This window comes from Prorops nasuta, unplaced genomic scaffold, assembly GCF_024137725.1.
Source record: "Prorops nasuta isolate Cenicafe-Biocafe unplaced genomic scaffold, Cenicafe_Pnas_1.2 PNAS00017, whole genome shotgun sequence".
In the NCBI taxonomy this organism is placed as follows: Eukaryota; Metazoa; Arthropoda; class Insecta; order Hymenoptera; family Bethylidae; genus Prorops; species Prorops nasuta.
Genome location: NW_027116814.1, coordinates 1,281,308 through 1,295,288, shown reverse-complemented (window position 1 = coordinate 1,295,288; position 13,981 = coordinate 1,281,308). Strand labels below are relative to the sequence as shown.

At 36.8% G+C, this 13,981-nt stretch overlaps 3 protein-coding genes across 3 annotated transcripts; 2 read left to right on the top strand and 1 right to left on the bottom strand.

The window, feature by feature from the left end:
* Positions 1 to 508: 508 nt before the first annotated feature.
* On the top strand, positions 509 to 1,780 carry LOC136779486 (uncharacterized). Its single transcript, XM_066737109.1, has one exon. The coding sequence runs from the start codon at positions 509 to 511 to the stop codon at positions 1,778 to 1,780; it is 1,272 nt and encodes a 423-aa protein (XP_066593206.1).
* A 168-nt stretch (positions 1,781 to 1,948) lies between these two features.
* LOC136779484 (uncharacterized) lies at positions 1,949 to 5,626 on the top strand. The gene has a single exon (XM_066737108.1). It carries the CDS (start codon positions 1,949 to 1,951, stop codon positions 5,624 to 5,626), a length of 3,678 nt encoding a protein of 1,225 aa, XP_066593205.1.
* A 3,641-nt stretch (positions 5,627 to 9,267) lies between these two features.
* LOC136779483 (putative nuclease HARBI1) lies at positions 9,268 to 10,642 on the bottom strand. The gene is made up of 3 exons (XM_066737107.1): positions 10,440 to 10,642; positions 10,058 to 10,344; positions 9,268 to 9,848 (listed from the first exon to the last, which is right to left on the bottom strand). Exons 1-3 carry the CDS (start codon positions 10,640 to 10,642, stop codon positions 9,268 to 9,270), a joined length of 1,071 nt encoding a protein of 356 aa, XP_066593204.1.
* Positions 10,643 to 13,981: the final 3,339 nt, after the last annotated feature.

The window sequence follows — 13,981 nt, the reverse complement described above, 5'->3', positions numbered from 1 at the left end:
ACATACTAAATTTCAACATACAGACATAATAATATTAACAATACACAGTCGTGCACGACAATGTAATATCCATTTGACACAACAAGAAAAGACCATGAGCCATCTCTTATATCGCGCGCTCTACGAGCCATAGCCAATGGGGATGATCGGGATCGATCGTCTTCGATTGAATTCGGAAAGGCTTGGGCGACGATCGAAGAGACTGTAGTAGGCCAGTCCAAAAAGAAGTCAGTCGAAAAATAGACACCAGAACGAACACACAAGCCACCTCAACAAAGTCACATTATAAGAAAAACAATTCTATCCAGTAAATAAATTTAATTATTTATTTCTACGGGTAATAACCCAACATAAAAAGTGGTGCCTCCTGTGAGGTCTGGAAGAAATTCAGAACAAAAAGAAAAGAAGGGCATACTACAAAGGACAAGGAACAACCCCCAAGGAACAAAAGAGTGATCAACAGAGTCGGTAAGTCGTTTGGATCAATTAAGTTTAACAAACCAGCAACATGGTGGATAGAGTCAAACTGATAATACAAAAAAGAACGACGTTCAAATCTCAGTTGACAATAGTATGCAATATGCTAGAAAAGGAGGACGTAGATCCGGTAGTCATTAATTTAAGAGTTAAAAGATTATCAGAATTGTACAATGCACTCGAAGAAGCGATGGATGAGCTACTTGTATTAGATCTAAATGAAAATCATACTAAAGAGTTTCAGACTATACAAGAACGTTTTTATAATATTGCTAGCAAAGTACAAAAATTACATGGCGTAAGAGATATCGCGAATACTAGTACAGCTTCAGGAACGGACGAAATACGAAGTGATAATGCACCCACGGTAGTACCACGTAACGAAGGCCAAAATCAAAAATTGAAACTACCAAAAATAACACTACAAAATTTTGACGGTAGATACGAAAATTGGCTAACATTTAAGAACATGTTTTTAAACATAATTGATGTACGGTCAGATCTTACAGATCTCGACAAGTTTCATTATTTAAAGTCAGTCGTCATAGGGGAAGCCGCGAAAAAATTAGAAGTTTTCACAGTTCACCCAAATAGTTATAAAAAGGCGTGGGAAGTATTAACAAGATTATACGAGGTAAAGCGAATTTTAGTATCACAGCATATATCTTTGATGTTTGAATTACCAGCGCTTAAAGAAGGAACGTCAGCCGGGTTTTCAAAACTTGCGGATGATATGCAACAACACATTGCCTCGTTAAACGCATTAGGTGTGGTTGTATCCCCAGAAATCGCGATTCATATAATCGAAACCAGATTGCCAAAAGTAACACTAAAAGAATGGGAATCGACGTTAAAACGAGATGAAATGCCATCTTTAGAAAATCTATTTGAATTTCTATATAAATCGGCGGTTTGCGCGTCTAGGCAAGAGCGGATTAGGCCGGCTGAAATTGATACCCCTTCTGAAGTAGCGCCGACTAAGAAGAAGCGGCACAACACTATAAACAAAGGCTTCGTCTTATCCGTTACGCCCGACTGTTCGGTTTGTCGCAAAGCAGCACATCCTTGGTTCAAATGTGAAGCATTTAGACAGCTGACTGTACCAAAACGAATTAAGGCGATAAAAACTGCAAAAGTTTGTTTTAATTGTCTACGATCACATAAGGGAAAACCATGCAGATCCTCGGGTTGCGTGATTTGTAGCAAACGACATAATACATTGATTCATGTAAACAACAGGCCGCAAGAAACAAAACAAGAAATTATAAAGGAAACTCAAAACAACACGGCCTCATCTAGTTGACTAAATGATTCGTCAGAACTTAGCTTATCGGCATTATGTCCTCTCGGACCACAATTATTAACAACTGCCATAATTTACGTCAAAGATCATAAGGGAAGTTCGAAGAGATGCCGCGCTTTATTAGATACCGGGGCGACTGCAAATTTCATTACCGAATCAACAGCTAAAATGTTAAATTTACCAATAACAGCAAACATTGTATCAATTGGCACAATTGACAACCAGACGACAAATACTAAAGGCATAACGAGAATAACAATAGGCGCAATACATAGTCACTTCTGGAAAGAAATGATTTGTTTCATTTTACCTACAATCGCGGATACAGTGCCGGCAGAGTTCTTTCCACGCAATTGTATTAAGATTCCCCCGAAATTAAAATTGGCCGACCCAGAATTCTATCGTCCACGAGCGATAGATGTATTAATCGGTGCGGGTACAACTTTGTCGCTTTTCTCTGTGGGGCAAATCAATTTATCGATGAACAATGACGACTTTTATTTACAGAAAACGCGATTGGGTTGGCTAGTTGCGGGCAGTCTGGATATTAAAGCCAAAGCTAAACACATTTGTAAATTGACGAGTTTAGAACATTCAATAAGTCAATTTTGGGTTATGAACGAATTGCCAGAGCGTCGAACCCGATCGATCGAAGAAGCAACTTGCGAAAATCATTATACGAAAAACATATCACGAGCAAATGATGGTAGATATACAGTCAGATTGCCCTTTCAAGAAGAAAATGAAATTGGTCAAGACTCTCGCGCGATAGCATTTAAGCGTTTGTTGCTACTAGAGCGTAAATTCAAACAAAACGAGATATTGGAAAAGGAATATACGCGAGTAATTAAAGAATATATTAGCCTAGGTCATATGACGCTAGCTGCGCCAGTAGAAGGTCCCGAATATTATATGCCGCATCATGCCGTCCTAAAACAGACTAGTCAAACCACGAAAGTCAGAGTTGTATTCGACGCATCAGCGAAAACACACACAAACAAATCACTGAATGACGTGTTGTTAGTAGGGCCAACCATTCAAGAACCGCTCACGGTTCATCTAATGAAATTTCGAACGTATGCTTATGTCATCACTGCCGATATCGAAAAAATGTATCGGCAGGTATGGGTCCACCAAGATGATAGAAAATACCAAAGGATACTATGGCGACAAGATAATGAAATCAAACAGTTCGAACTGAATACGTTAACATTCGGTGTAGCAGCATCACCGTTTTTAGCGATCCGAACCCTACATCAACTGGCGGATGATGAAATCCATTCGTATCCGAAAGCGGCGACAATTTTGAAAACACACATGTATGTAGATGACCTACTAACCGGAACCAACTCAATAGACGAAGCAAGGAAAATACGAGACGAAATAATAGCTTTACTAAAATTAGGCGGGTTTGAAATACGTCAGTGGGCTTCCAATGATAAGCAAATAGTAAGCGACTTAGCTTCAAGCATAAATAATACAGAATTCACATTAAAAACCGAACCTTCATTAAAAACGCTAGGTTTAATGTGGAGAACTACTGACGATAGAATTTGTTATAATCCTCATCAAATTTTACAGGAGGAGAGGCTGACAAAAAGATCCGTCTTATCTGAAATCGCGAAAATTTTCGATCCCTTAGGACTAATAGGTCCAGTCGTACTCTATGCGAAAAAATTAATGCAGGAGTTATGGAAAACAGGAATTCATTGGGACGAGACAATTCCGCCGGAAGTCTATACTAAATGGCAGAAATTTACTAGTCAATGGAATTTGTTAGAAGAAATAGCGATACAACGAAACATAATAGTAAATTACTGCATAAACATACAATTACACGGTTTCTGTGACGCAAGTAATAATGGTTTCGGGGCGTGCATTTACATACGGTCACAAAATAAAAGAGGAAAGACGATCTGTCATTTGGTAAACTCAAAATCACGAGTCGCTCCTATAAAGCCGCTAACCATCCCTCGATTAGAATTATGCGGCGCCGCGCTTTTAGCTAAATTATATCAAGAGGTTATTAGAGCATTAAGTATTGAGTCAATAAATAAAGTCGTTCTGTGGAGTGATTCTACGATCGCATTGCAATGGATCAGAACCGCACCACATCTTTTACAAACCTTCGTATCCAATCGCGTGGCTGTTATACAAGATCTCACTGATAAAAATATATGGAGACACGTACGTACAAATGATAACCCTGCAGACGCCATATCAAGGGGGCAGCTTCCAAGGGAATTCGTAGAAAATCAATTATGGTTTTCTGGTCCTTCGTGGTTACTGCAGAGCGAAGATCATTGGCCAAACCTTCAAATAGATCTGAAGGAAATACCCGAGGTAAAAAAAAACAGTTGTTTACATGTTACGCTCACTGATACGAATATTCTTACTAAGTACTCGTCTTACAACATGTTGATTCGAATTGTAGCCTATTGTTTAAGATGGACTTCGCCGACTAAAATAAAAGGTCCTTTAATTATAAACGAGTTGCGTATAGCAGAAGTTCGTGTATTAAAATTACTGCAAATTGATCGGTTTAAAATTGATATTCAAGCGCTGAAAGGGTCGGTAGCCTATAGAGGAAAGTTATTAAATTTGGATCCTTTCTTGGATAAAGATGGTCTAATTAGAGTCGGAGGCAGGTTAACGCAATCAAATCTTAACTTCTCGCAAAAACACCCCATCCTTCTACCAAATAGGCATCATTTGACGGATTGTATAAGTCGTGAAACGCATGTGTCAAATTATCACACCGGCATTCAGGCCACGCTTTATAACATCCGTCAGAAATTTTGGTTGGCAGACAGTAGAAACCAAATCAGAAAAATCATCAAAAATTGTGTGCGATGTTTCAGATTTCGATCTGATGTATCAGCTTACAAGATGGGGAATCTACCAAGCTACAGAGTTAATCAGACGGTACCCTTTTCCCATACCGGGATAGACTATTGTGGACCATTTTATATAAAAGAAAAAAAATTTCGTAACCGCAATAAGATTAAATGTTATGTATGTGTATTCGTGTGTTTGGTTATTAAAGCCGTGCATTTAGAAATTGTCAGCGATTTGATTACTGAGGGCTTCATCGCAGCCTTGAGACGTTTCATATCGCGGCGAGGTATACCAGACCATATTCATTCCGACAACGGTAAAAATTTTGTAGGAGCGAACAATCAACTGAAAGAGTTGCATATGTTATTCAATTCTGATAATCACAAAATTATAGTCAATAAATTCGCAATCGAACGTCATATAACATGGCATTTTATACCGCCCTTAGCTCCTCATTTCGGAGGGCTTTGGGAAGCAACGGTGAAGGTTTTTAAACACCATTTTAAAAGGGTCATCGGTGAAACAATGATTACTTTTGAGGAATTGAACACGTTCGCTACTGAGGTAGAAGGCATCTTAAATTCTAGACCAATTGCAGCTATTTCAACAGATCCAAACGACTTGCAACCCATAACTCCGGCTCATTATTTAATCGGTAAACCGATCACGACCTTGCCAGAGGGAGACTTGTCTTCTGTTCCAGAGAACAGGTTATCCACTTGGCAGCATGTAACCAAAATGAGACAAAATTTTTGGTCTCGTTGGAGGCTCGAATACTTGAACGAGCTACAGGCACGTGGAAAATGGAAGACCTCGCAACCAAACATAACGATTGGGTCCCTTGCACTCATCAAGGATAAAGTTTTACCTTGTTCACGATGGGCGTTAGGAAGAGTGGAAGCAGTTCATCCAGGCCTTGACGGGGTAGTACGCACTGTTACGCTCAAGACCAATTCTGGGTCTTTAAAACGAACATCGAACACTATCTGTGTATTACCAAATCTTTAAAAAAAAAAAATTATTATCTATTGTAACGTTGCGTTCTCGCAACGTTACTATAGCTGCCATCTAGCGCTTTGCTAATCTCAAGCGCTAGATAGGCGGGTCGCGTACGAACTAGGGAGTTATCAACCGATAAGTATTGATCTAGGATCGATAACTTGTCGGCTCCCTAGTGCCGCGCGATGGGTGTAGCGGGGCAGCGGCGGGACAGGCGCAGGGCCTTACCTGCTTCCGCGGACTGCCCCAACACATGTAGTTTAGATGTCAAAGGTGACACATAGTGTTAAAGAGTGCCCCGCCGCCGATATAGTGCGACCCCACTGACAGCCGCCACGCCAAAGCTAGAAAAAGGAAAGGTGCAGCGATTGCCAGGGAGCCGCGAGCCCATATTGGACAACGGGACACCCAAGCCCTTCGGGCCAGCCACCAAGGGCGAGAGCGAGAAAGGGAGAGAGAGAGAGAAAAGGAGAGAGAGAGAGAGCCGAGAGGGGGGGCGATAGAGAGAGAGAGAGAAAAGCGGGAAAGAAGAGAGCCAGCCCTAGAAAGCTGAAGTAAGGGTGATTATTCGTCTTGTATTATAGTCCTGTGACGTCCCGGGGTGTGCTAGGGCTTTAGGGCTCGTAGCACCGAACGGTTTTATAGGGAACCGCTGGCCCGGCTCACCTGTCAAGGGTAAGCGGGCAACTTAGCGGAGTGGTCATTCCGTCGGACCTGTACATCGCGTCAGTGTGTGTGAAAGCGCGATTTAGTAAAAGTGTTCGCGATTACATCGACTCCGCGTGAGTTTGACCGTTGACAGGGACGTTCCCTTCAGTCATTTCAAGGCCGCGGACTTTGTATAGTTATCGTGAGGACTCGCGACCTTAGGCGTCTGATAGTAAACAATCCGGGTCGTTGTGGTGTTTAAGCGCGGGAACGGAGCGAGTGCGGGTAACCGTCGCGGGACGCGCACGCGCGGAAGGAGGGACTTATCCGCGTAGCGTCGAGTAGTAGTTAGCCTAGGGATCCGCCGGTGGCGCGCGAGTACCGCGCGACTCGGTGGGGCCGCCGCAAACGCCAACTAGTGGCTCGAGCGCGAGGCTAGCTAGTACGTCATCGGGACTTCAGCCGCGTTCGCACCACTTAGGCCGCGTCCACACGTAGGACCCAGCGTAACTCCCCACTACCGTGTAACGCGAAACGGATCTTGTATTGATTATTGATATTATAATAAAGAGAGTTTTACCGAAATTAGCGAGTTATTATATTAGCACCCCATTCCCGATAGCCGCGTACGAGGGTTAGAACCCCCTCTGTATAAATAAATATTCGGGTATTATCAAAAGTACATCGAAGGCGCCCGGGTCTAGTAGGAAGTCGCCTATTGGGACGCGAACGCGATCGGTGAGGGATCACTCCTCCCTCCCCTTCTATACTATCCCCAAGGATAGCCAGTAGCGTCACACTATATCTGTATATATTTATGAAGATCACCGTACTGTTAAGATTATTTGAAGTGTAATTTTTAAATCAACCAACAAATACTCTATGTTCATTTAACTTAAGATTACTTTAATTGTTGTTTATAAATTTAATATTCGACCTTGTATCGATTATCGTTGTATGTTTCAAATAAATACGCAATATATAATTTCATGACTTGAATATGAGGCAAAAAGGCAGTGATTGATCGTTTCTCTCTCAATGGGGGGAATATGTTGCATGTATCACAAATTTTTTATAAAACAGAAGATAACTACAAGTACGATATATGTACATACTAAATTTCAACATACAGACATAATAATATTAATAATACACAGTCGTGCACGACAATATAATATCCATTTGACACAACAAGAAAAGACCATGAGCCATCTCTTATATCGCGCGCTCTACGAGCCATAGCCAATGGGGATGATCGGGATCGATCGTCTTCGATTGAATTCGGAAAGGCTCGGGCGACGATCGAAGAGACTGTAGTAGGCCAGTCCAAAAAGAAGTCAGTCGAAAAATAGACACCAGAACGAACACACAAGCCACCTCAACAAAGTCACATTATAAGAAAAACAATTCTATCCAGTAAATAAATTTAATTATTTATTTCTACGGGTAATAACCCAACATCACCGATGCACATAAATGTTGACAGTATATTTCTTCTTGGCAGTGTTAAAAATATATAAATATTAATCTTACTTCATCCAGTCAGCTCTATCCTCAGCAACTCAATCCACGTAGTTTCATCCTTAGCAATGAAGAGACACGGTGTATATTATATTTTAATCTTTCACTCCACACAGCTCGACCCTTAGCAGTCAGATAATAAACACATCACTATTTAATCTGCAATAAAATCACACAAAGTACCAGAAAATATATTACATATTATATCATAAAATTCATTTTTATACTTATCTAATCTGTTGATTACTTTATGTAATTAAAAATCCTTTTAGTGAGTATAACCTCATCAAATTTAAATAAGAACAGCCTAATCATGTTTTTTCATTTATTTATTTCATAATTAGGTTCAAATTTTTTTAAGGTTAATACTGTTGTGGTTCAATCGCTGATTCACGACAAACTTGAAACTCTTTTGTATAATAAGGTTTATTGATTTTTTATTTACAATGTCTCTTCTTTATACAAGTTGATAACCAGAGCTATGAGCTAGATAATTATAGTTTTAAGAGACAAAGGATTGCCTGGATAAAATTTAGAGATAAGAGGACTGAAGGTCCTAGGAGACTCGACTTGTTCCTTCTAGCTTTTGACTCGAACTGATTTTTGGGGCTGCACGTTTGGGGCTCTTACCCTCAAAGTGCAGCGTCAAACATTACCTTATATGGTAACATTTGCGGGTCCCAATGGTCAAATGCGTCATTGTTCTAGAACATTCGACTGCCGTCGAAGTGCATTTGCCACGTGTCGGGACTTAGCCTTGGCGACAGTGTGAACGAGCTGCGTCTGGCGCTTCGTATTACACTCAGGAATTTGTCGCTATTAGGAGTATTTCTCCTTTATTACAATGAGGCTATTGGTATTTTAGTATAACTATGATAATTTAGATTTATTAATTATGTCTTCAAATGAAAATAATATTAATTATATTAATTATATAATGCTTATTGTAGCAATGAGTTATGTATGTTTATTCTATGTACATAACAATACTGTCAATCTTGCAGCTTAACCTGATTTACCGTAATAAACGAAGTAAAACATATATCTAGGAGATACACACAGACACACTGTTTACGATTGTGTGCAACTATATTTACGTTTACGTCTACTGACGTCACTAAGCCTACGTTAAGCAGCCAACTTCAGCCTGAGACATACACTCTGGCTGGAGAAGAAGAAGAAGAAGATTATGAAGGAGAAGAATCTCAATTTTCGATATATATATAGCTAACTCAGTATGAGATCTCTGGATTGCATGAACCGTTTTTAATGCTCATGGTCTTAAATGAAAGCTTGTTCCAAACTAGTTTAAGGAAAGCTTTACTTAAATCATGACAGTGGATCATTCACGGAAATAAATCGGTTTGAAAATTGAGGCGGCCAAACCTACTGTATAAGTTAACGGTAGTGCTCGGCGGTATAGACATGTCATTATCTACTTTTATATGTACTTGCCGTCGAGACACTACCGTGTCTCTTGATTACCTTTGAAAATATTCATTTATTAATTGTATGCGTACTGAATTGTTAAAGTTATTATCGTTATTTTCAATTTCTACATTGCCGGTTTCTATTAAGTATTGCCAATTTAAATTTAAATCTGGATCGTCATCTGGCTCCAAGTCTAATTGTTGTCGGGCTATGTTATTCAATACCGCTGTAGCCACAATAATTGGCATAATATTTTCTAATTTATAACGCATACCTAATGCGAGTATAGGAAAACGCCTTTTCCAAATCCCAAACATTCTCTCAACTACATTTCTTGTTTTTATATACGACTCATTATAAAGTCTTTCAGCAGGAGTTTGGGGGTTTAATAGTGGAGTTAGTAAGTATGGTTTGTTAGCGTAACCACTGTCTCCTAGTAATACCCCATTTTTATACATTCCACTTTCAAAATTTACTTTTAATCGACTGTTACTGAATATTGTGCTGTCGTGTACAGAACCAGGCCATCTAGCCACGATGTCAGTTATTTGCAGATTTTCATTGCTTACAGCTTGTACGTTCAATGAGAAATATCCCTTCCTATTGCGGAACAATTCTGCATTATCACCACCTGAATGAGAAATGAAAATTACTTATGATACTATAAAATAATTTATATTTTTATGATACTAAACCAGAAAATACTATATTATCATATATATCGTTAGACTAACATGAAGCGACCTTCATATGGTATGTTTAATACAGTGTTTGTTGATGTGAACTAACAATATTCCAGTTTTTAAAATTTGGTATTAAATTCCCTTTAACTTTACTTACCTATAGACTGTATTTTTATATGTGCACAATCTATACAGCCAATCACACGAGGAAAACCAGCAATATGATGGAACTTTAATTGTTGTTGCTGTATTGATTCATTCGTTACAGGTAATTTCATATAAAGTGGTCTCAATTTTGCAATTGCTTTACTTACGCGATGAATAATATAATGGGCATTGCTAGTGCTCACTCCTGAAAAATCACCCATTGTTATCAGGAAAGAGCCTGTTGAGTACATTCTTAACGTAAGAAGCAATTGTATAAGTGGTGGTGTTGCATGATTCCTATTAAATTAAAAATATGAATTTGTTTATCAACTATTAAGGTTAAGAAAATAATAATACGTATTACAGGAATTATTATGAATATAATTATATACTTATTTGATGAAAATTGTAAATCGTCATTTATAAGACTTAAAACCATTAAAACTGTATCCTTGTTTAATCGAAATCTCATTTTGAAATCAACATCATCAAGGCATTCTAAATAATTGACACGGTTTTTATATTTTCTAGGTCTTCTTATTATTTGTTCTAATAATTCCTCATCATCAGAAGATGACAAAATATCATGCTCCATTTTATCAAATATTTGATACTTTTCCTAGTTTTTAAATTAAACGCTAGTTAAACTCATAAACGGTAAAAATTGACCGTTTAAATTAATCCCGGTTTAGTTTATTTTATCCAGCGTTTAAATTTTGGTTGAAATGAAAAAGTGTCTTAAACCTTAGTTAGGTTAGAGTCCCTAGAGTCCCTAGGGTTAAACCTCGGTTAAAGAGTTTGGTTGAAACGGCCAATCATATATATTTTTCGGAGCGCCCATTTTCATTTTCGTCGCCATTAGCAATTTATGTCTGAATTTAGATGTATCTTTAAAATCCACTGGTTTATCATGATTATGCGGTTTTGTATTTTTAAATTTTGAATTAATCAGTTGGCCTGTTCCATTGCAATTTTTGTCTTGACATTTCAAGTATCTATTATAAATCATTTTGAGTAATGTACTTACAACATAAAAATTGGTGATAATTAATTAAAATAATTTAGAAAAAAAATATACGTATTTTATATTATATATTTTGGTTAACATTATATATAGACACATAAAATATATGCTACAAAAATTTTAATATTTGCATTACAGCAATACCGTCTTTTCTTTTGTAGTAGTACTTTTTATAATAAATGTATTCATCAGGATACAGAATATAAGGCATTTTCTTTTTATCCATCGTCGTTAATGGAGAAGAACAAAGGTTACAAATATAACTAAATAAGCAGACGCGCTTCCGTTGTTTTCTCTTAGTTTTAATGTTAATAATTAAAACGAGCGCATTTATTGCATTTTATTGATTTTTTTGCAGTAGTAACCGAGATTAATTTTATGCATATTGTTTTATATTAAGAACATTTTTAAAAACAGTATATTTTACTTCTGTCCAAATCGCCTCTGAAGCACACTCCAAATAAATAAAATTTTCCTGTAGTCTGCGTTTTAAAATCGTATTACGAACATCTCTAAACCACCAATACTCATTGAAATAATACACAATTTTTACAGACCTTCGTTAGACACCATCGATCTTGTATTTTCTTTTTAATATATACTTTACATTCTATAATTTTAAATATGCTTATAAAACTTTCAACTGTAAATAGTAATACTCGTAGAAATTTTGATCGCTTTATTATCGGCATACATATAAAGATACACAAGTTCAAACATCTCCAAAATTGTTGCAAATATTAAATATAATGTATCTTGTAAACGCTTCTAGATTTAACTATATGTATATGAAGATCAATAATTTTTTAAACGGAAATTCCCATTTTGTATTAGCAATTTTCATAGCTTATCTTCCTAGATTTTTCTAAAACATTTTAATAATGTACGCTATAATTCAAGTTTTTACGAGATATATGTATTAAAGTACTCGCAGTTTTGGAGTTACTTAAAATATTATACACACCTATCTCGTTTTTGGTACAGTTTCCATCCTTTTAATCTTTTTTTAACTTTCGTTTTGCCAGTTTAGATTCTTGCTCCTTCTTTCTGCTTATTTCCAAGTGCTGCGTACTCTTCGATCGTTGCTCCCGTTTTCCTTCTCCTTTTTTATTTCCAATTCTTGAATACCTTTTTTTCATTATTTTGTACCATTTCTCTTTGCTGTTTATTTTTTTATCCTAAATCCTTTTCATCTCCTCAGTTCATTTCCATTACTCCATTTTCTATATTTCACTTTTAAATTTTCTTCTTATATCCTCTATCCCACCGGTAAACTCTGTTACCAGGAACCCCATCTCAGTATATCTTGACACCCTGCAGTTTTTCTGAATAGTTATTTAACCATCTTAATAATTGCATAAATTTCTAAATCTTAATATACAGAAACACAAACCGAATTTAGTGTTAAAAATGAAACTAAATACATTTCTTCTATTAGTGACTGTTTTATAACAATTGGTGCAAGAATAATATCATTCTTTACATTATTTTGAGAAGTGTAACTGAATTGTGCAAAGTATTTTCAGGCTTAAGCACAATCACCCATGAAATCTATAAAGATGAGTAATAGCGAAAATATAATTTTAAATAAATTAAAAGCTTACTTCCTAGTCCTGGTTAATAAGTAAAACAAACTAAGTTTATGAAATAGTATGTAGCAATTGTATAAAAACTACTCTTACTTTCATGAGATTACAGTGCATATATAATAATTAATAAAGGAAGCGATATAACTTACATTATAGGTTTTGCAATTATGTTTAAAATCAAAATTATTTCAGATTGTTTTTTAAATCATGATACTAGAAGATCCATGTGAGATTGTATGTTTCAATAACAAGATACGGTACAAAAATATGGATGAAGTTGCCAATGTAATTGGTTATATCAATATACTCAAATTGATTTATATATCCCAGATCTCTACATCAAAAAGTTGAGTTTTGACATTGGTTATTTGTAAGTTGTACGCTTCAAAGGAATCACATAGATCTATAAAAAATTCATCATAAGTAATGCAAATAAGGGTAACGGTAATACTTTTAGACAAAGAATCTCATTTTGATTATATTTATCAAACTCTTAAGAGATATAAATTTATCACATGCATAGACCTGCATGCGTGGATATATATGTACATTGTGCATTTAATATCCATGAGCTAATATATAATGAATAATTTGTATTAATATTAATCAGATTTGGACAATTAATTTACTAAATCTTCTACATTGCTTTAGAATAGTTGAAAGCAATAACACTCCGTCAAACTAAGAGGCAGTTTCCAATCATTATTGCTCAGAATAATGAGCTACGAGAAGAAATCATATAGGGTCTATTTATTTTAGCTGCATTTTTAACACTTTCTACACATTTCGTATTTCTGCCTTTATAATATCCAATGTATAAGTTGATACCGTATAAAACATGGAGGTACGAAGTACCTGGAGGGAACATTTGCCTACGGAAATTGTGACAAAGGGGTGAGGGGAATGATAGTCTAACGTACCGGATATCTACAGCCAATATGGCGGTCTCAAGCGAGCAGTATATGCCCGCGAGAGTGAAGCAAGGTGGTGGGGGAAAAAGGGCTGGCCGCCATCTATGATTGTTGATATATATAGCACATAATAACGTATATATATCATATATATATGTTATATTCTAGATTCCACAATCCCGTGAACCAAACCAAACCATTCCATTGTGGACTCAACAATCCCGTGACCGAAGACAAAACCATTCATTAACGTGCGACATCAGCGACATCGTATTTGTTAAAATATCTTCGAAATAGACAGAACTAAACCGCGGGAGAAAAACGGAACGATGAAACAATTTAAACTTCCAAACCTTTTTCCTACTTTGATTCCAGTGTATGTGCATCCCAGTTGCCGCCAATTGTTAATT